We start from the raw sequence: 23,945 nt of genomic DNA, 5'->3' as shown, positions 1-23,945 counted from the left end.
TTGCTTGTCACCTTCATCTCATGGTCTATTTTGCGAGAAACTCCAAATGTATTTTAACTTCAAACGCAGAGTTTGGGATTCCTTAATCAATGATGCCTTGTTTCAAAATAAAACTAAGACAACAACACTTTTTCTTATACCTTTGAGAAATTGGTCATTTCAGTACGATCTCCGAGAGAAAGAGGCTAGATCAAAATCGACATGTTCTCAGGACATACACGAAATCAATATGTAAGCCAGACTACCCTTTAAAAAAATGTAAGCCAGACTAAATTGATTCCCACTAATCTGCTCCCCATTTTTGGACTGTTATCAACGTCTCACCTTCACCTTGGTTCAGGTTTGGTCTGATTCAAAAACTGTCTGAAACAGATCTGAGCAGAGATTTCAGGAGCTTCCTCAACATAGGCAGATGGCTTCAAACAAAAAAATCAAGAATTATTTTGGTGAGGAGGAAGACTTTTTTCTTTTTTTGATAACTTTATTTCCTCTTTATTAACTACGCCCTCTGTCCCATAATGTAAGACATACACTGATATCCAGAAACGTCTTACATTATGAGACGGAGGGAGTAGTAACCAGGTTTACACCTTTGATCAATAGAGGAAGTAGCTCATTAGGCATCTTCAGTCCACTCCTCACAAAACGACGATCCAGCTATTTTCGCTAATCATGCACAACAACATTAGCTTCTCTCAGACAACTAGTATTCCATGAGCCTAAAGAGTGATAATTTGGACTTTGACCAAGTAAAATCGTGAGACAATGCTGCATTAATAGTAAAAAATTGCTGGACGGCATAACAAGTGACTACCCAATGCGCCCAACATCAGTCTAGTTCTTGGTTGACGCAGCCTGGGCAAGGTGAGATTGGATTCTATTTGTGAAGTAGGCCTCGAGCCTGCATGATCAAAATGAACAAAAGCAATTAACACAAGAAGCTGGGTGCTGAGATCTAAAAGCTAACGATGTTCTCAAACCCAGCTAGCTGAGGACATTACTGAGTATACCAACTTGAAAGATGCACAGAAAACGAATAAAGCAGGAACAACTATGTAAACCACCATTAGTGTGTGGTTTCAAACTCCGCCAGAAGGAATATTCAGATAACATAAATACCCCTGACAGGCAGGGTGATCACTGGACATGCAGCGACAACTATATTAGTTACTCACCGTGTGGAGCATTTGAAATAGATCGTATCAGGAGAGTTGTAGGTTCTCGCATTAATGAACATTCTCTTTAAGTCGGCTACAAACATCTCTAAGGTCACATAATACTGCTCCGACTCAACTCTTCTGGACATTGTCTTCAAATCTGCAGGCAAGCTTGTGCTCAGCAGCTGATCAACTTAAACTAGCACGATACAGATCTTTCAGATGGTGGATGACACAAGAAAATAGAGCCAATAAATCATTTAAGCTCACCAATAGGATCTTTGATAATATCATAATAATCTGGAACATCACGTGAATCCACCGGCTCTTTGAATGGCCAAGCATCGGCATGATCGACCAAACTCTGCAATACTGGCAATCCTTGTTAAAAATGACAGGCTATTTGATATATCTCTTTAATTTTACACCAGTATGCACTGGCTCTTTCCAGATTTGCCATCTCTTTGCTATTAAATGGGAGTTGACGGTGGTTCGTGCACACACACCTCCCTGTTTCCTTTTATCTTGCTAAAAAAATCTCAAACAAAAATTAACAAGCTAACTTATCACTTCCTAAAAAATCACTCACGAAACCAAGCACAAACAAATGCCACATGCAGAACCCAGAAAAAAAAAAGCAATGGCGAGCAAACCCAGAGTAGTATGAGTATGTCTCCCTCTGATCCTTGTGTCTACTTGGCACTGATCTTGATCATTCAATCATTGTGGTGAGCTCATGGAAACAGACTCGCCCTAATCCCTTCATTAGGATGTCTGCGAGCTGGTCCTTGGTGCCAACAAAATCAGTAGAGATGCTCCCATTCTCCACGCAATCGCGGATGAAACGATACCGGACGTCGATATGCTTGCTCTGCTCATGGAAAACTGGGTTCTTGCTGAGCGCCAGTGCGGACATGTCCATCTTCAGCTTGAAGGTGTCCGCTTTCTCCCCCTTCAGATCACCGAGCAACCGTGCTAGCCAAATGGCTTGGGTTGCCACCGTTGCTGCAGCGACACACTCTGCTTCACAGCAAGATGCAGCCACAACTCGCTACCTGGCTGATTGCCGGCTTATCAGCCTGCCGGCACTCTTCCTCGTGTCAACTCGCTACCTGGCTGATTGCCAGCTTATCAGCCAGTCGGCACTCCTCCTTGTGTCGACGTCGCCGGTGTGGTCATTGTCTGAATATCCAACTAGTTTTGCCTCCTGTGAACCACGTGGGTAGGAGAGACCATAGTCGCTACCTGGCTGATTGCCAGCTTATCAGCCTGTCGGCACCTGGGAGCTTTTGGATCTATCAACGCATGGTAGATCCAAAAGCTCCCAGGTGCCATTCCGCTGCACGGCGTTCATTTCTTCCTTCATGGCTGCACGCCATGCTGCGTCGCGCTCAGCCTCGTCAAAGGAGCTCGGCTCTCCTTCACACACAAGCTAGAGTGTGTCGTCGACAAGCTCGACTGTACAACAAGGGTGCTGCCGATCGCCTTGTCAATGCCCCGATAGCGCAGCAGTGTGTCATCATGAGTTGTGTCCAACCGCTCGTTGTCATCAGGTGGCGGTGACATGAACTCAAGCTGCGTTACCTGTGGAGATTGGCTTGATGTTGTTGGCAGCGATGCTGGAGATGGCTGTGCAGCAGGAGATGGTGCAGGGACAGGGGAAGGTGCCCCCCCTGCAGCTGCACTTGGTGTGGAAGGAGCAGCTTGCTGGATCTTCATGATGATGAAGTCACTGCACGGCCATCCAATCCCAGCTGGCCTCTTCATCAAAGATGACATCACAAGTGATATATGGACACGCTTGTTCGTATGTGCAGTAGCCCTTGACGCGTTTGTCGTAGCCGATGAAGACCATGGCGGAGCTGCGATCATCGGGCTTGCGAAGCTGAGGGCGTACGTCCTTGACGTACACCACACACCCAAAGGTGCGCAGGTGCTGGACTGCAGGCTTCCTCCCGTGGCTGTCATGCCAGCCATACTTTTGGACGGGGCTCGATTCAGCAGGAAAACCGCAGTTGTGACCGCCTCCCCCCAAAATTTTGCTGGCAACTTCCTTTGTTTCAACAGGGCATGAGCAGTGGCAACGACAGTCTGATTCCGGCATTCCACATTCTGCTGTGGGGAAAAGGGCAACATGAACTGACGTTGCACACTTTGCTCCTCACAATGGTGTGCAAACTCCAACGAGGTGAATTCGCCGCCACTGTGGTGCGGAAGACATGGAATGGCCGTCCACACTCTGCTTCAGCCACCGCTTGGACTCGCTGAATTGAAGCAACGGTGTGCAGTCATCAACCAGCAGCAGGAAATAGCGACGACCGTCATCGGTTGCAGGGCTGATAGGTGCGGAAGATATGGAATGGCCGTCCACACTCTGCTTCAGCCACCGCTTGGACTCGCTGAATTGAAACAATGGTGCAGTCATCAACCAGCAGCAGGAAATAGCGACGACCGCCATCGGTTGCAGGGCTGATAGGCCCACACACGTTTCCATGGACGAGTTCGAGGCCTCCTTCAGCCCTGAAGTTCGCCTTCTTGGGAAAGGGGGTGTGCCGAAGCTTGCCGGTTAGTGCGGAGCATCCTAGGGTCATTACCATGGCTTTGGCTCCATCACCAAGGGACACACGCATTGCATATACTAAGATGAAACTTATCCTTTTTGCGTGTTTACTTGTTCCCTGTGAGGATGGTATACTACTTGACCCTCCTTCGTGCATCTATAGGTTTGAGCAGAGCTTCAGACATGACGAGGACGACTACAAGCAGAAGAGTACACCTACACCATCCGCGAGGGAAGCTTGGAAGCGGAGACGAAAAAAAGTAGAGGAAGAAGTGTTGCCGATGCTACAGTAGACGGACGTCCGGACAGCAACTCGGACTGTTCGGACGTCCAGCTTGAGGAGACCGCAGCATAAGTCTCGTTTTCGGTTATGCCAGGCGTCCACCTTGCTACCCGGACGTCCAACCCCTGGAGCATGTGCCGAGCAAGTCGCAGGCGAGACGAGCATCAGCCTCCGGACGTCCGGCCAGCTACCCGACCGGTCCAGTCGAAGCCCGAAAATCTGACCATGAACCTCGACGTCCAGCCAGCCTGCATGCAGAATTTGGAAAAAGCCCATTGCACCTATATATACCTCCTCCCCTCCTTCATTTTAGGGTTAGCAAAGCATGTTAGAACTACTTGAGAGAGCTTTGCCCATCTACCCTTCTCTACTAGAGACCAAGGCCTCCATTGGGAGAAGAATCCCAAGGGATTACCAAGACCTCAATCTCACCTAGAGATTTGGGGAACATTTATCTCTCAAGATCTCACTTCTTAGAGATTTGTGAAGAACTACCTAGTTATCTTTAGAAGGGGAGCCTTGGCGCAGTGGTCAAGCTGCTGCCTTGTGACCATGAGGTCGCGGGTTCAAGTCCTGGAAACAGCCTTTTGCAGAAATGTAGGGAAAGGCTGCGTACAATAGACCCAAAGTGGTCGGACCCTTCCCCGGACCCTGCGCAAACAGGAGCTACGTGCATTGGGTTGCCCTTTTTTTACCTAGTTATCTTTACTTTCCTTTCTTGTTGTTGAATGCTTGAGATCCACCAGTTTGCCTTGTGATTTGAGTACTTTTGTGTGGATCTTCTCCAACAGAGTGTTTTTCTCTTGTACTTCCCAAATTCCCCTTGTGTTCATGTAATTCCTCAAATCCACCTCCAATTCGTGAAGATCAGGCAAACCTAGGACTTAGTCCTACATCAGTGGTGATGCAGGCATTGCAGAGCTGGCCAATATGCTCAAGCTCCGGCAGCCCACACCATTTTGTTGCGAGACATGCGTCTCAGCGTGTGGAAGGAGATGTGGCCAAACCTATCGTGCCATCGCCAGGCCACGACATCGTGGCGTGCGGCAAGGCACATAGGGTGAGTGATGTTGAAGTGCACCACATATAGTCGGTTGCGTTCACGTGGCACCGAGGCAAGAAGACGCTCTTGCTTGTCCCAGATATGAAGGATTTCTCACTTGATGTGGATGGCAGCGCTGTTTTCGTCTAGCTACCGCAGGCTCACGATGTTGCGGAGCCTGGGAATGTAGTAGACACCCGTCAGGACCTTGTGCACGCCTAGCTCACTGGTTTTAAAGCGTCGCTTAAGCGTCAGAGCGCTCCCAGGAGATGAGGCGTCGACCTCGCTTTAGACAGGTCAGTAAAGCGTCCGCTTTAGGTGTTTCGTCCAGATCATCCGCTTAGGCGTCCTTGCTCGCTTTAGGCTAGGCCCGCAGGGTTCAGGCGGAAAACCTGCCTCGTGAAGGAACACACGGGCAGGAAAGATCCCTTGCGCACGAATCTAATCTAAACAAACAGAACGAGAGGGCTCTCTCCTCTCTGGACTTTTCGCGGCGATGGGCGAGAGCAGATCGCCATATCCCCCATCTCCAGAAGGCAGCAGCTTCTCTGGCAGCTCATCCCTCCATCTCCAGCAGGCAGCAGGGGTATGGATCCCCCCTCTTCCTCCTCTCATGCACTTCTAGTTGTGCTGCCTGCTTTGTTATGCAACTCTGCTCAGTGCTCAGTGCTCACTGCCTCTCTTGTATTAGATGAGTAGGATGCTTGTGACTTAGTGGATGGTTAGATTGATTAGAATAATGCATGATGGGCTCTCCGATTGATTAGAATAATGATGCATGGTGGGATGGGTATATATATGGTGGGATGGTGATTAGAATAATGATGCATGGTTAGTGATTAGTTTACTGGCTAATGATGTGCTGCTTTCATGGGACACCTATCAATGCACGCTGATTAGTGAGCAAACAATCATTGCTTGTTTGCTGATGCCATGTTGCACGGCAGCCAAAAAACCCTGCCATGGCTGTAGGCTGTTTGATTGTTTTGGTTGGTTACTTAATATTCTTTTGTGTTTGGTTGTTTGCTGCAGTAGAAGTGTAGCAACATGGCTGCAAATGGAGGGGCTGATGGGGGGATGAGCCCAGCCACGGTTCAATGAAAGATCAAGCACGGAAGCCACTACGGTCAAATGATCCAGGGTGGAAATATGGATATTGGCATGCTCCTCCCCATCGGAAAAGTGTCGTGTGCAATCTTTGTGGCAAGATAACCACTTGATGGAACAAGAGGCACAAGGAGCATGTTGCTGGCTTAAGTGGAGATGTGATTGGTTGTCCTAAGGCTACCACACTAGTCAGGAGAGAGATGGCAGAATATTTGGAGCAGAACAGGAGGATCAAGGGGGTAGATGTAGGAGGTTGAGGAGGTGAATGCAGATGGAACAATGTCCCCAATACCAGGCCAAGCTCAGGGACAGCAGCCAAGAACAAGAGAGCATTTGTTGCCAACATGCAAGGAAGAGGCAAGAAGTCTACCGCTGCTTCCACCAATAGTTTAAAACTAATTGTTGCCGTATTTGAAGAACACCTGAGGATCTTGTAGATGAAAGACACTCAGGGTGTTCTCAAAGCACCATGGAGTCCTGCACAAAGACTAAAGAAGGGAGGCACTATGTGAATATGCAGTGGGCATTGTTCTTCTATGGGTGTGGCATTCCATTCAATGCTGCAAGCAGTAGACAGTTTGAGGTTGCAATTGAAACCTCCTGTCAATACGGTTCAGGTTACAGGCTTCCTAGTGGCTATGAGCTGAGAGAGCCATTGTTTAATGATTGTGTCAAGGAAACGAGTACTACTTTAAGGAAGCAGCACGAGGCAGCATGGAAACAATATGGATGCGCCCTCATGTCAGATGGCTGGTCAGATAGAAGGGGCCGCCCTTTGATTAACTTCCTTGTTAACAGTCCGGAGGGCACTTTCTTCTTGGGAGTCGATTGATGCCTCAAGTGAATCACATGATGCTCAAATGATCGCTGATTTGCTAGACAACAGAATTGAGGAAGTTGGGAAAGATAATGCCGTGCAAGTTGTCACCGACAATGGTGCTAACTACAAGGCAGCTGGCCACCTTTTAGAGTCGAGGATCTCTGCACTATATTGGAGTCCTTGTGCATGCCATTGCTTGGATCTAATGCTTGAACACATAGGGAAGTTGAAGGCATTCAAGAAACCTATTGCACAGGCTAGAGGTGTCACAACTTTCATCTATAGTCATGGGAGAATTCTTAGTCTAATGAGGAAGGCGACGAATGGGATAGATCTTGTGAGACCAGCAGGCAGCAGCCACTTGTTTCGCCACAGCCTTCCTTCACTAAAGAGTTTGGTCAAGCACAAGGCAGCTTTGACGAGTATATTTTACATGTGCAGCATGGGTTGGAAGCAAAGTGGCAAAAACACAAGCTGGCTTGATTGTGCTTTCAGCTGACTGACGGCATTCAATTGAGGGCTGCCTTAGAGCTTCAACACCGCTTCTTCGAGTGTTTAGGGTGGCGGGTGGTGATGAGAAGCCTGCCATGCCAGAGATTATAACACTTATGATTTATGCAAAGGAGAGGATCAATCAAAGTTTCCCCGAACAAAAAAAGCAACCTTTGCTCAAGAAGATCTTGTGCATTGTTGAGAAGCGTTGGGAGACTCAAATGGCCCGACCATTGTATATGACTGCTCTTTTTTTGAACCCGGGAAAGTTTTTCCCTATTGTAAACAGGAATGGCGATGCCTTAGTTGGAGAGCTAAGGAGCTGCTTTAATGTTGTGCTTGCAGAAACAGTACTTGATGCCAATACTTGAAGCAATATTGATCAACAAGCTGTGCTCTACGAGGCCCATCGAGGAGTCTTTTCTAATGCGTTGGCAATTGAAAATATTGAGGAAAAGGGCCCTTGTAAGTATTGTTAGTTGCAACATGTTAATTTCAGCATGTTTGCTCTTCATAAGTTCATGTGTTTTTGACTGTCCCCTTTTATCACTTTAGTTGATTGGTGGTGTTCATATGGTGGTCGGGCCACTGAGATACAAAAATTTGCAAAGTGCATTGTCAGCCTCTGTGCATCATCATCCGGGTGTGAGAGGAATTGGAGTGAATTTGAATTTGTGAGTAAAGTAAACTCTTGGTTCTTTTCAATGGTACTTCCAGCAAGCCATTTACTCATTTTCTTTTGCTGATAGATCCATATGAAGAGAAGGAACAAGCTGAGTGGAAAAGGTTGAATGCTTGTGTTTAAGGAGGCCACAACTACGGCATCTGGCACAATCGTCATCCTTTGCTCCTTCCTTGGCAACGGGTGTGCTGCTCATCTTCTTTCGCGCACCACGAGGGCATCGCTACTCCTCGAAGAATTAGAGCTTGCCGCCGGACAAGAGAGGTTGCTCCGACTTGGGCGGCTCATAGCGATCGTCAAGAGGTGCAATCTGCCAATACTTCCGAGGAACAACGCGAAGCATCTTCTCACGGCTCTCTTTCGTCGACGACATTGTTGTGCATGGTCCAAAAAGGCGGAGCGCAAAGTCGTCGAGAGAAAGTGAGCAGCTCCCACTCCCGGCGCAGCTTCTGCACCGTGGACTTGCCGACACGATCAGTGCCGACACGAATCGCCTCCCAAGCTTCCTTGGTTGTCCCCTTGACAACCAGGGTGCGGATCATCTCCGATAGCATGGGATCTTCCTAGTGATTTGCGTCGCCAAATTCGACAATATCTCACAAATTACAGGCCTCCATCTTCACCATCAAGAGGAGGCTCCAATCCTCATGAGGGTGCTCCAATCCTCATAGTTGCTCCGAGTCAGCTGCGGGAATGGCAAATCACCGACTTCTTTCACCATGCGTTGGACGATCACCTCTGGACCGTCATGGCGCCGCCCGTGCCTTGCTTGCATGGAAGAAAGGGAACGACGGCGACAGACGCGCCGCTGTGGGCTGCGACCGGTGCCTCCATCCACCGAAGCTGACATGGTCTTGGCTCAAAACCTCACTCTGATGTCAAATGTTAGAAATAGACTTAAAAGTAGAGGAGCAAAGGGGAGATGGAGCTGAACACAGGATAGTTTTGATTTCTTGAAGCTGTTTCTTGTATTGCTGAGCTCTATATATAGTACATGGGGAAGTCGATTTCTATGCTAAACCGACCATGCAGCTCTAGCAGCTGCTGGTGCATGCAAAACCAAATTGACTACTGCTGTCTAGATGATGCATACACTACCTCTTACTAAGGAGCTCCAGCCGACCTACTACTACTACCTAGCTAAGTAAATATAACATAAGGATTACTGCTAACAAGGTAGTCTTTGGAATAGAAGGATGCATATCTTATGGTTGGCAATAGAAAGTGCAAGTTATCTAATGCAATCAACTTACGCAACACACGTCATATAAACAGATTAATGATAGAAGACTTGCCTTCAACAACATCCGCATAAGGCTAGTAAGCTGCTGTCTGTAAGTGTTATAATCCGAGGAAAATGTTGAACGTGATTTGGAATGCCCCCACTGGTCAGGAGTCCACCCAGCTTCCCCTGCATAACATTAACAGTTCTGTCAGATTTGCATCAATACTAGAACTACAAGAAAGAAAAGCAGACAGCCAAAGTTAGAACAACAAGAAAGAAAAAACCAAACATCATTAAATATTCTAGTCTCCTCTTAGCTCTTTACTACGAGTTTTGTTTACATAAACCTGCGAATAGTTTGTAATCCAAACCAAACCCAGTCCAACTCATACATGTACAAGTATACCAACCAAACCAATCCAAACCAACCCAAACAATAAGTTGCTACAATAAAAATCAAACCGAACTGTTTGGTTTTCAAGCCAAACCCATCCAGTGCATTCTCCCAATACGGTCTGAGTCCAAAGTTATAAACTATGGACATGTGCACGTGGATAGTTGTTGGTGCATGCATACGCATTTCCATCCCTGAACTTTGCTGCCCCGCTGGCACTATAGGAGTGAAGCCATTGAATGTTCTCCTTGTGCGCCACAGCCCGCTGGCCATGGCACGCACAATGCACACTGACACGGGCTATGGTGGCAGCTCCCCTGACTGCCATACCCATAGGGCGGCTGCCAAAACCTCCGACTCGGCTGCCTCGCATACAGACTGCTGGTCATACGAGCTCGGCGGCTCGTAACATATCTCATCAAGCTTCTGGAGGAGCTCGGTCTGGGCCTAGTCCACCGCATAGTCCACAGCACCGTCCCCGTTGCCATTGCGTCCAGCTCCGATGCCCTGACCAAAGCACGAGAGGTGGATCGCCTACGTGACCAAGCACCACGTCGAGCCTTGCATGGAGATTGCTTGGCAACTCCTTCGCCCTCACCAATGAGTCACACAGCCCTAGAGCCAAAAACCAAGACGCAGCATGCACGGACCACGGGGGCCTGCGACCAGCGGGCCGTGGCGCACAAGGAGAACAGTCCATGGCTTCGCTCCTTCAGTGCCAACTGGGCAGCAAAGTTCAGTGGTGAAACTGCACATGCATGCATCAACAGCTATCCACGTGCGCATGTGCACATGTGCACATGTCCATAGCTTGTAACTTTGGACTCAAACGGTATTGGGAGAATGGAATGGATGGGTTTGGCTTGAAAATCCAAGCAGTTTGGTTTGATTTGGATTCTAGCACTTATTGTTTGGGTTGGTTTCGTTTGGTTGGTGTACTTGACTGGGCTTGGTTTGGATTACAAACTATTCCCAGGTTACTTGTACCCAAGTTTGTTTGGTCACTATTGGGTGGTATGCACTATTACTAATGTACTTATGGGATTTCAAAACTAGTTGCCAGTCTGCCAGAATTACTATTGGAACACGTGGACATCTCCAGGTAACACCAATTTGAGGGGTTTACAGATTTGGAGTGAAAACTGAAAAGAAAGTATGTGCGACCCTAAACAATTTTGGAGATTGATGTTATGAAAGCAACTTATCTCTATTGAAAGGCCCAAGGGGCATATATACATTACACAAGACTTGAGGTGCAAGGTAAGGGAACATAGTCCAATACTAATACTTAAGAGTGTTGTCGTCGCATGAAGAGTCTTCAAAATCTGTTGAGTCAAGCCAAAGGGGATAAAGAAGAGATGGCACATCTGAGGAAGACACCGCATCAATAGAAGATACAAGAGAAGCATCAAAAGAATATGGGATGTCATAAGAAGATGGAACATTAAGAGAATAAAGCATTGCACGAAAAATCATAGCCCACGACAAACGATGGCGAAAGAAGCTAGGCGGCTAAGACAATGGGCATAGATCGACAACGCAGAAAGAGTCCACGAAAACAACAAGGACAAGTAGGCCACAAAAGTTTTGTATAGAAAGGACCAAGATGAGAGAAAGGCTGACGGACAAAGTCACAAAGGTATCGTGGACTCGCATGGCATGAGAAACACAAAATAGCAACGGATTTGGTGGACGCGGCGGAAAACAAAGAAAACTAGAAAGCACATACTAAACTAGATGCAATGTGTGACGCCCCAAGACCGGGGCTTCAGATGCCTTCGAGGGTTTCTAAGATTCGTCGTGTGATTTGTTTGGTTCGTTTCTTTCATCTTTGCATCATGTGCATTGCATCATGTCATCATGCCATCATGTCTTTTCTTTTTTTTAACTCAACTAAATAAATGGCATGGATCTTTGATCCATTTAAATCGAGGGAATTCACATGGTGAGTTCTCTTTATAACATACCCTCTCGATATTTAGGGAGATATTATAAAATAGTCCATTGTTTTGGAATCACCCATGAACCCACTTGCATATTAAATCCCTTGGCCTTTTTCTTCTTCAAGTTTCGACTCTCTAGCCTTGCCAATAATTCTTTTACCATTTTCCAGAGCTCTACCAAAATTCTCAACATTTTTGGATACTCCTAAAACCTCGTCCTAGTTCAAACCCATTTGAATTAAATTCAAATGAGTTTGAATTCTTATCGTTCGATCTGGCCTTTTCTAATTTTCTCGGACCGAGCATATTTTGGTGAGTCCAAGAAAATTAACCACATGCCCAAATTCTTCCTCTAACCTTCTCTTCCCTCTTTTCCTTTCTCTTATTTCGCTGTTAATGTAAAGAGAAGGAAGTAGGGGGGAGAGAGAACCCAGCCATGCCATTTGGGCCTCCTGCGGCCCATTTGGCCCAAGGCTTCCCGCAGCCCAGCCGGCACCTCTTCTCAACCCTAGCTCGATCCACCTCTCCTCGTTCCCATCTCCCTCGCGCCGCCACCCACGGGACCCCGACGCACCCCTTCTCTCCCTCCTCACGCTCTTTTCCTCACGCAACAGGGAGTCGCGCCAGACGCCCCGGCCTCTCCTTCCTCGCGCCGCGCCACCATGGAGGCCCAAGCTGCCGACCTCGACTTTCAGCTATCATCTTCGACCGCAGCCGTGCCAGGACCTCCTCGTCAGCTCCGTCGCCAGGGGAGGAGCCCCTCGACCCATTCCCTTCGGCCTCGACTCCGGCGAGGGCCGCCCTGCCAGCTCTCCTCTCAGCCGGCCTCCTTCCTCCATGGCGCCTCCTCGCGCCCGAAGCCCGTGCTCCGGCGCCCGCACGTCGCCCCGTCGAGCTCCGCCCATCCCTTCTCCTTCTCGGGTTCGTCTCCAGCGCCGCATCGCCAGGGACGCCGAGCGCCACCGCGCAACACCGCCGGCGACCTCGACCTCCAGCGAGGCCCCTTTGCCTCCTCCTCGTCGCTTGGCCGCCGTCCCGCCGCGTCCTCCCTATCCTCCGTGGCCGCGTGCCGCTCCGGCCGGCGAGCCCATGCTCCGGCGCCGCGCCGCTACGACCAGGAGCTCCTCGCCCCGACATGCCCCTGGCCCTGCTTCTCCTCCTTGCGCCATGGCATTGGCCCCTCTACTCCGTCCATCGCCTCTGCTGCCCTCCTCGACGTCCTGCGCGACCTCTCCGTGGGCCACGGACGTGTGCTGTAGCCTGCCTTGCTGCTGCCCACCCGAGGCCTCCTTGGTCTTGCTTCGATTTGGATTCGACCGGCAAGTTCCTCTTCTCAAAACGTCCACACGACCGCAACCGGGACCTTGTTCTGCTACGTTTTGGTCACACCGAGTTTCTCAAAGGCCACCGGTGCCTAGTATGTCTCAAGACCCGGACCGACAAGTACCATGACGCCCGGAGCCCTCGGATCCATCAAGTTCGACTACCTTCGTGTGTACCACTACCGTCGCCCCGAAGACGTTGGAGTCATCAAGTACCTCTCCAAACGAACGTGAACGACTATCGTCGCAAGAACGGGACCGGCAAGTCCGAAGACCCCAAATACCACGACACCGATGACATGAACATCTACGGAATGTGTACGACTACGCGATGTGACGCCAAGTTAGATGACGACCGTGTACCACTACCGCTCCTCGAACATGAACGACTACTTCCTCTTCGACTTGTGAACCTCTACTTCCACTACGACCTCGAAACGTCGCAAAACCGCACGCTACGAAGGTATAACCCCAAGACGACGCCCGTGAACGAATGAATGCATGTTGGATGAGGTGCACCCTTTGTCTGCATCGTGTCTGTATTGTCACTCGTTTCCATGCCACTAACCCGTGGGAACCCGGTAGTCGGGAGCACCCCACCATCTTGCTCAACTCGCTCACGCCCCATCTTTTTCACCGGCATCCCAATCGAGTTACCGGAACCGAAACGTTATCGTGGCACCGTTTTTGTTATCGTCGCTGTGGCACCCTTTCTTTCCACCACGGTGACAAATGCTTCATTATATGCTCATGTCTACTTTTAATAAAAATTGCATAAACTTGAACGTGTCATCCGCATCATGATAATAACATTTAAAATGGTTAACGTTGTTGTTGCATTAAATTGCTAAAGCACATGAGGACTTACCGGAATTGTTGTTTGATGTTTCCGGCCTCATTTAAAATGCCTAACTGTGTATTTTACTTATGCTTCACCCTCTTGCCATGTTTAACAACATTTAATATTGTTGGGTACATAACCGGGAGTGAACTAAATAATTGATGTGATGTTTCGTCAATAAGCAACTCATTGCATATTGAGCTCCACTTAATTTGTAGTATTGTTTGTTGCACTTTGCCATGCCATGCATAATTAAACCAGACATGCATCATACTTGGTTGTGCATCATGCCATGTTTATGTGATGGTTGTTTACTATGTTGCCTGCTTCTTTCCAGGTAGCTTCTCTCGTTAGCTTCGGTTCCGTTCCGGAGTTATGAGGATCCGTTCGACTACGTCCGTTTGTCTTCTTCATGGACCCGTTCTTCTTCCTTGCGGGATTTCAGGCAAAATGACCATACCCTCGAAATCACTTCTATCTTTGCTTGCTAGTTGCTCGCTCTATTGCTATGCCGCGATACCTACCACTTGCTATATCATGCCTCCCATATTGCCATGTCAAGCCTCTAACCCACCTTTCCTAGCAAACCGTTGTTTGGCTATGTTACCGCTTTGCTCAGCCCCTCTTATAGCGTTGCTAGTTTCAGGTGAAGTTTAAGTTTGTTCCTTGTTGGAACATGAATTTGTTGGGATATCACAATATCTCTTACTTAATTAATGCATCTATATACTTGGTAAAGGGTGGAAGGCTCGGCCTTATGCCTGGTGTTTTTTTCCACTCTTGCCGCCCTAGTTTCCGTCATACCGGTGTTATGTTCCTTGATTTTGCGTTCCTTACACGGTTGGGTGTTATAGGGACCCCTTGACAGTTTGCTTTGAATAAAACTCCTCCAGCAAGGCCCAACCTTGGTTTTACCATTTGCCTCACCACCACCTACTTTTTCCTTGGAGTCGCGCTCCCGAGGGTCATCTTTATTTTAACCCCCCCCCCCCGAGCCAGTGCTTCTCTAAGTGTTGGTCCGAACCAAGCCGCCTGCGGAGCCACCTCGGGGAAACTCGAGGGCTGGTTTTACTCATAGCCTGTCTCATCTGGTGTTGCCCTGAGAACGAGATACGTGCGACTCCTATCGGGATTGTCGACACATCGGATGGCTTTGCTAGTCTTGTTTTACCATTGTCGAAATGTCTTGTAACCGGGATTCCGAGTCTGATCGGGTCTTCCTGGGAGAAGAAATATCCTTCGTTGACCGTGAGAGCTTGTGATGGGCTAAGTTCGGACACCCCTTCAGGGTTTAAACTTTCGAAAGCCGTGCCCGCGGTTATGTGGCAGATGGGAATTTGTTAATGTCCAGTTGTAGAGAACTTGACATTTAACTTAATTAAAATGAATCAACCGCGTGTGTAGCCGTGATGGTCTCTTTTCGGCGGAGTCCGGGAAGTGAACACGGTTCTTGTGTTATGCTTGAACGTAAGTAGTTTCAGGATCACTTTTTGATCACTTCTAGTTCACGATCGTTGCGTTGCTTCTCTTCTCGCTCTTATTTGCGTAAGTTAGCCACCATATATGCTTAGTGCTTGCTGCAGCTCCACCTCACTACCCTTTCCTACCCATAAGCTTAAATAGTCTTGATCTCGAGAGTGTGAGATTGCTGAGTCCTCGTGGCTCACAGATACTTCCAAACAGTTGCAGGTGCCGATGATGCCAGTGCAGGTGACGCAACCCAGCTCAAGTGGGAGCTCAATGAAGATCTTGTTCGTTGTGTTGTTTTGTTTCCGATTGATCAGTAGTGGAGCCCAGTTGGGACAATCGGGGATCTAGCATTTGGGGTGGTCTTTCTTTATTTTGGTTCCGTATTCGGACCTTTGATTGTACCTTGGATGATGTATGATATATTTATGTATTGTGTGAAGTGGCGAGTGTAAGCCAACACTTTATCCCTTTCTTATTCAGTACATGGGATGTGTAAAAATTACCCCTCTTGCGACATGCCTACCATGCGGCTATGCCTCTAAATCGTGCCCCGACATGTGGGAGATATAGCCGCATCGTGGGTGTTACACAATGGTAGTGGAAGAGCACACAACACAGAAAGACGATGCATGTGCGAGATGGGACCAATATAGGAAACACCATCAAGAGTTAGCGAGCAGTGAGGAAGATGCATACCTGACGAGAACATTGTATCTGTTTTATTTAGATGAGATAAGACAGCAGCTAGACGGTATAGTAGACCATGGAACGGCAGGAACAGGAGCACCACGTAGCAGCAGGAAGCAACTGATATGTGAGGACAACAGCACATGTGCAAGAAGCAGCAGCGGACAAGCATGCAGGAAAAAGGCAGCCGTTGTCCACGAGCGTGGCGGAAGGCATGCATGCTGTAGAACGAGAGAGGCATACCCGCATACATGTGGTTTGGTGTGTCTGGCGGCTCACTTCTACTCCGGTGTGTCACACACGCATATAACTCTGGTTGCTTTCATCTAGGTCACACACATGGGCTTGGGCCCTATACCAACAGTGAAGATGGGCTAGGCCCTCATACCAGTCAACACTCCCCCTCAAGATGGGTGGTAGATATCTATCATTTCCATCTTGTCACACGCTGAACTGCATTCTCTAGTTCCCAGTCCTTTAGTCAAGCAATCTGCAATTTGTTGTCCTGAACTCACATACTCTATCTTGATAATCCCAGCATCTAGTTTTTCTTTGATAAAGAATTTGTCAATCTCCACATGTTTGGTTCTATCATGTTGAACTAGGTTGTTTGCTATGTTAATTGCCAACTTGTGGTCGCACCATACATTCATACAACTGGTCTTCAATATCTTCAACTCTCCTAATAGATTTCTTGTCCATAACAACTCACTCAATCCCTGAGACATGGCTCTGTATTCAGCCTCTGCGGTTGATTTGGAAACAACGGGTTGTTTCTTGCTTCTCCAAGACACTAGATTTCCTCCTGCGAAAACACAATGGCCTGAGGTTGATCTCCTGTCATCCAGACAGCTAGCCCAATCAGCATCACAATAATCATCCACGACAAGGTGTCCATGACTCTTGTATATCAATCCTTTCCCAGGAGAACCCTTCAAGTATCTCAGGATTCTATATACTGCCTCGAGATGTTCACTCCTAGGCTCATGCATATATCTGATCACAACACTTACTGCAAATGCAATGTCTGGTCGTGTATGACACAAGTACAACAATCTTCCCACCAATCGTTAATATTTTTCTTTATCCACCAGATCACCTGATTGGGCGATCACTTTATGATTATGATCAATTGGGGTTCCAGCAGCTCGACAACCCAACATGCCAACATCACAGAGGAGATCCAGAGTATACTTTCTTTGAGAAAGAGCTATTCCTTTTCCAGACCTTGCCACTTCTATACCAAGGAAGTACTTCAGTCGACCAAGATCTTTAACTTCGAATGCCTTACTCAGACACCCCTTTAACCTTGCTATCTCTACGTCATCATCGCCGGTGATAATGATATCATCAACATAAACTGCAAGGATGGTCATTTTTCCTTTAGTGTTTATAAAACAATGTAGGGTCACCATTGCATTGTTCATACCCCATGCCACACACAGCCCGTCTAAAAACCTTACCAGCAGTCTCAGAAGTTGAGAACACAGGTGGAATATCCATGTATACCTCCTCCTTCAAGTCCGCATGCAAGAAGGCATTCTTCACATCAAGTTGGTGTAAAAGCCACCCGAAATTTGCTGCACAGGAGATCAAAATCCTCAGTGTTCATCTTTGCTACCGGAGCAAAGGTCTCATCATAGTCAATGTCGTAGGTCTGGTTGTACCTTTCAATCTTCCCTTCTGCATTCTGCTTCACGGTATACCCACTTGCAGCTAACTGCCTTCTTTCCTCTTGGAAGAGGTATTAGTACCCATGTATTGTTCTTACTTAATGCCTCCAACTCCTCCTCTATCATAGCTGCTCGCCACTTTGGATCCACTTTGGCTGCCTTCCAATCAGTTGGAAGAGACACCAGCTGAAGAGAAGCAACAAATGATTTGTGGGCTGGAGATAATGCTTCATAGGAAACATAATTTCCAATATCATTGGCATCGAACCCACACTTTGGCTCGGGTATCCCTGCTTTTTCTCGAGTACCTTTTCTCAAAGCAATTGGCAAGTCCTCTGTGTCAACTGAGCTTGCATTGCTGCCTTGTTGCTCCCCCTGCATCTGTGCTGGCTGCTCCCCCTGAACATGATGCTGTCGTCTTGAATATACTTGAGGATTATGCTCCTCATTCACCTTCTGCCACCTATGAGAAGCATCACCTTGCTTCCGTGAATACACCTTTAGCTGCTCCTCTTGCTCTACCGTCCACCTCGGTACACAACCGATCTGGGTGGGAGCACCGCCTGCCTGACTCGGCACCCCATCAGTCACAATCGGTCCTTCACTCTGTGGTGTTATCATTTTTGGGGGCTGCTGTTCGCTTCGCTGTACCGGAATATCACCCTCAATTGGTTGCTACAGTACTGAATCGACACCACCACAATTATCATTATCACTATCACTGCTTTCCCCCTCTTGACCAATTTCCGGTTGGAGACATTGGTCAAGTTCTTCAAACAAGACGCTTAGCTCAGTTTTCTCACCATAAAAGGGTTCCAATTCACGCAACGTAACATCCATGCTCACAAATGTCCTCCTCTCAAACGGACTCCGGCATTTGTACCCTCTTTGTCCTGAAGAATACCCAATAAAAATACACTTGACTGCCCGAGGATCTAGTTTGTTGACTGATGGCCTGTGATCACGAACAAAACAAGGGCAACCGAACACCTTGGGAGGAACTGGGAATTTGTTTTCTGTGAAAACCAACTCACACGGTGATTTCATACCCATCACCCGGGATGGTGTGCGGTTGATCAAGAAGGTGGCCATCATGACAGCTTCACTCCACAGGAACTTGGGCACATTCATGGTGAACATCAATGCACGGGCCACCTCCAGCAGGTGGCGATTTTTCCTCTGTGCCACCCCATTTTGAGGAGGTGTGTCCGAGCAAGATGTTTGATGCAAGATGCCCTTGTCTGACATGAAGGAACCAATGGCCTTGTTAACATATTCGGTGCCATTGTCAGATCTGAGTGCTTGAATTTTCACATTAAATTGAGCCTGAACAAGTGCATAAAAGACTTTGAAACACTGAAACACTTCATCTTTATGTTTCATAAGATAGACCCAAGTCATCCGAGAATGACAATCTATGAACATAACAAAGTACTTCATACCACTGACAGATAACACTGGACATGTCCATACATCAGAGTGGATCAACACAAAAGGAGAGATGCTCCTGATCCCTTTACTCACATACGAGTTTCTGGTATGTTTAGCAAACTCACACGCATCACATTTCAGCTTGCTCTTGTCCACACCACTCATTACATCAGGAAATACTTGATACATTTTGTCAAAAGACACATGTCCCATCCTACAGTGATGGATCAATGCTCTAATCTCCTTATCCTCCAGGCCCGACATGCTGCGGTCCATGTACCACAGCCCCCTACACCTTGTTCCAGTCCCAAGACTCCTGCCCGTCAATCTCTCCTCAATCAAGAACACAACCTTTTCAAGAATTATCCGGCAATCTATTTGGTCAACCAAAGCACTCAAGGACACTAAGTTCACAGGAAAAGCGGGCACATGCAACACTGAGGATAATTCAAGACTCGGCATGCAGTTGACTGTCCCAACACCTATGATGGGTTGGGTTGTGCCATCTGCTATGTGAATGTTTTTCTGATGTGCAAGAGAGTGTGGAACATAAGATGTAAACTCATTAAAGTCTCCAGCAACATGTTGTGATGCTCCAGAGTCAAGCACCCATTCAGAGTTTATTTTATGGGTTGCGATTGATGCGTGTTCAACGTTACCTTCATTTGTATCAACAAAGTTGGCATAGCTGGGAGCAGTCTCCTGTTCTCCTACAGGCTGCTTCCCTGCAGCTTAAGCAGCTACATTTGCCTTAGGAGCATTCCAATGAGGAGCACTCCAAGAACCGCCACACCCATTCCGACCACAACTCACATTCCAACCACCTCGGCTGCTACTGCCACCACTGTACCCTCGGCCTCTGACGTTCCTAGGTCTGATATGCCCTGGTTGACCACAATTGTGACACACCCCTCGCTGGTCAGCCACCCTGTAAGCAGATTCATTTCCAACTCCCCTTCTCGACTACAAGTGTACCTCTTCTTGGGACATCGCAGCAATGGCCTCATCAAGGGTCACAAGTGTCGGCTGATGTAGCATTGCAGCATGTCTACTCTCATAAGCTTGATCTAGGCCCTTTAGAAACTGCACCACACGCCTGCGCTCAACCCACTTCCTGGCAAGCTCCATGGACTCTGCATGTGGAATCTCAAGGGGATCACACTGATCCAGATCTGCCCAAAGGTGTTGCAGCTCATTCACATACACCAGCACGCTTTGTCACCTTGACGAACAGCATGAATCTTGTCTTCCATTTGAGACATGAGCATCAGGTTTCCCTTACCGGAATACCTTGTGGACAACATGCTCCACACAGCAGAAGCAGTTGGCAATGCCTCAACAGACATGGCAATGGATGGAATCAAGGAGTTCAACATCTAGGCCAAAACTAGAGAGTCGGTGACACTCCACTTCTTCCATTCTGGGCTCGCCTTGTCAGACAGTTCTTCAACCGTTCCAAGAACATACTCCATCCTTTGTCTTCAAGATCAACACGGCGCGCCTCGACCAGCTCAGGTAGCTGCTCACGCCATTCAGCTTGACATCATTTGGCATGAGCTCAAGCTTGAACACCTGATCCATGTGGGGCACAACGATGGCGCCACTTGCAGGAGGTAACCCCTCGGCCTTCGCAGTCATGAGCTACGCAAGTTTCTCTAGAGCAGCAATGAGTTCAGCCCCCATGATTGCCTCCCCTCTTCTTCAATCAGCAGTGTTAAAAAAACTTACACCAACAGCACCCAGCACCTTCAAGCAGCAGCACCACCTGCAGTTCAGCCAGCCTCTTACACCAACAGCACCCAGGACCTTCAAGCAGCAGCACCACCTGCAGTTCAGCCAGCCTCCTCTGGCGAGCAGCAGCAATGTCACCACCTCTTCTTCCTCTACCAATCCTCAGCAGCAGAAGCACACACGACTGTACTAGATCGAGCCAGTGCCCCCAACAGCAGCCGCACCCTTCTCTCTGCCGCAGCTACAAGCAGCACTTCCTTCTCCACTAGCACCAGCAGCGATGCTGCAGCAGCTCCACATGCACACACCTCACTGCACCTCCGCGCAGCCGTGCCACGTGCTCCTCTAGTTCCCGCGCAGCCCGCAGCCTCCAGCAGCACGCAGCCAGCCGCCTGTCACCTCCAGTTCCAGCGTCGCCCGCAGCGCGTGCTCCTCTCCAGCAGCCCGCGCCCAGCTCCGCCGCCTTCGTCCTCCGCTGGACCCCGCCGCCTCGCTGGCGACTCTACCGCCGGCGCCTTCCTCTGTCGCCCCAGCTCTCCGATACCATGTAGAACGAGAGAGGCCTGCCCGCATACATGTGGTTTGGTGTGTCTGGCGGCTCACTTCTACTCCGGTGTGTCACACGCGCATATAACTCTGGTTGCTCTCATCTAGGTCACACACATGGGATTGGGCCCTATACCAACAGTGAAGATGGGCCAGGCCCTCATACCGGTCAACACATGCACATTGGCATAAAGTAGCAGCTCTTGGGTGGAAGGACGAAAAGCAGCCACGGGCGTTGCCCATGTCCATCCAGATCAATCTTCGTCGGCTGGAGCAGCAACCTTCATATGCAGCCAAGCACTGGCCCGAGCGGAGAGCGGGGAGGCTGACAAGACAGCCGGGTGTCTCTCGATCTGGATGAGGAAACATCGATGGAGAGCAGGCCGGCAGAAGCGGCGATCTGGAATAGCGCTGCCATGCGGACTTCAATCTTGAGAGTTGAGTCAATGCTCACTGTCGGGTCTGGCGGACGAATCCGGCAGGCGGCGGCGGAGCTGCGCGTCCAGGAGCAGCGGCCGGCGAAGGTCAACCGAGTCAATGCAAGACGCGGACCTGCGCGTCCAAGAGCAGCCGGATTGAGGCAGCACGTTAAGGAGCAACAGCAGATCTGACGCACATGAGCAGGCGGTGAGAGCCGAACGAGGCGGACCGAGAGGCAGCCGTGCGGCCCGTTCTAGAGACGTGGAGGCGTTGACCATCGGGAAGAAGACCGAAAAAAAAAACAATCGATCTGGAACAACGCCGCCATGCGGGCTTCGATCTTGAGAGCTGGGTCAATGCTCGCTGTCGGGTTTGGCAGACGAATCCGGCAGGCGGCGGACGGTGGCGAATCGGGCAAGCGGCGGCGGAGCTGCGCGTCTAGGAGCAGCGGCTGACGAAGGTCAACCGAGTCAATGCAGGGCATGGACCTGCGCGTCCAAGAGCAGACGGATTGAGGCAGCACGTTAGGGAGCAGCAGCCAATCTGACACACGTGAGCAGGCGGTGAGAGCCAAACGAGGCAGACGGAGAGGCAGCCGCGCGGCCCGTTCGAGATGATCGAAAGAAGACCGAAAAAAAATCGATCATGAGGCAAGTTGCAGTGCCAGAGGGGACCTAAACCTAGGCTCTAATACCATGTTATGAGAGAGAGAGAGAGAGATGCATGCATGCATGCATGCATATCTATACTCTTAGACCAATACTATCTTCCTAACAATTAACACCAACTTAAGTTTTTGAGTTGGTTTAAGACGTCCAGCTGTAGCAGGCTAAGAAAAGCGTGAATACATATGGTGTTCAGGATAGACAGGACTATCAGAACACATAGGTATAGGGCGCGAGCAAAGGAAAAATGATCTGGACAGAATATTACTTACTCAACCCAGGGATATCTTCTGGTTTCATCAGTCTTCTTGGAATACCAGCTTCTTTCTGAAAGAAAGAAATGGACTCGATGAACACCATGTTGAACAACCTGATACAAAAGTGTGCAAGGACATCCGAATATGTAACTTATTTATCTTTTCTTCATTTTTGCATGTCTAGTACAGAACCCAAAAGGACAAACGTAATGAGACAAATAACACACAGTAAACAAAAAATCCCATATTTACCACGAAAGATGTCATTGATTAATACTCAAGCTTTGCTCGCTACGAAGGTAGTTATTCCAAAATGAAAACAACATGCCCAGTATAAGACAGAATCATCTATGCAACAGACCAAATTATATGCATTCATGGGCATAGGGCAGAACTATTCACTATCATCAGTGAAAAATAGAGATGAGATATATTTTTCAAGGAAATCTAAGAAAAATAGTCCCTTTTTACCTAGCACCCTCGTAGTTTTCCATACCAACAATTTTTTATACAGCACAATTTCCACCGGAAACATTGCCTTAGGAAAAGCTAACCTTTTGAAAATCAATTCCTGAATAAACAATATGACAGTTAGAAAGCTCTCTGATCTTCTCATCAATTGCCTGCAGAGTTCAGTCATTTGTCATATTGGATGCTAGAAGGATGAAAACAGAAGTCATAACATGACAAAATGGCAATATTCATCAGGAAACTGGAAGTTGGAAAATGGAAGCAGGACGGACTAAAACTTGAAATTGAGGTAAACAAGTGAGAACTGGTAAGTAAAAATTAACATTTGTGTTTTGCCAATTTCTAAGTCAGTTGGGCTGGCAATTAAGTAATGTGTATAAGCTAACAAATAATCTACATGCCTACTGGAATATCACTCAGATGTAAATCTGTAATATTAGTAGTACAATTAATTCCCTGTGTCCAAAACAAAAAGAGAAGCATTAACATATATCAGTGATATAACTATGCCATGTCACTTGTTATGGGCCTTATGGGTTATGGCCATGGGTTCCATTTCCTGATGCTTTGTGTAGAATTCCATCCTTACGGTACAGGGATAGGAAATTCTGAGTGCATTATGGGAACCCAAACAACAGCAACGGTGGGGAACGGAAGGGCAGCTCCCTAAGCTAGTTATGGGGTGTGGCGAGTAGGGAGAAATATATCGATAGCAGTGTATCAAGG

At 48.2% G+C, this 23,945-nt stretch overlaps 1 protein-coding gene across 1 annotated transcript in view; it reads right to left on the bottom strand.

Moving 5' to 3' along the window:
- Positions 1-591: 591 nt before the first annotated feature.
- Positions 592-23,945, bottom strand: part of LOC123043920 (histone acetyltransferase GCN5) — a 32,905-nt gene continuing 9,551 nt past the window's right edge. The window contains exons 8-13 of the mRNA XM_044466528.1: positions 23,303-23,371; positions 22,764-22,818; positions 9,439-9,554; positions 1,428-1,521; positions 1,176-1,317; positions 592-901 (exon numbers count right to left, since the gene is read on the bottom strand). Of these exons, the coding sequence (XP_044322463.1) occupies positions 835-901; positions 1,176-1,317; positions 1,428-1,521; positions 9,439-9,554; positions 22,764-22,818; positions 23,303-23,371 (543 nt within the window). The 3' untranslated portion in view covers positions 592-834. The remainder of the gene's footprint in view (positions 902-1,175; positions 1,318-1,427; positions 1,522-9,438; positions 9,555-22,763; positions 22,819-23,302; positions 23,372-23,945) is intronic.

The sequence above is a fragment of the Triticum aestivum genome, chromosome 1A (assembly GCF_018294505.1).
Source record: "Triticum aestivum cultivar Chinese Spring chromosome 1A, IWGSC CS RefSeq v2.1, whole genome shotgun sequence".
Taxonomy (NCBI): domain Eukaryota; kingdom Viridiplantae; phylum Streptophyta; class Magnoliopsida; order Poales; family Poaceae; genus Triticum; species Triticum aestivum.
This window is presented reverse-complemented; position numbering and strand designations above follow the sequence as displayed.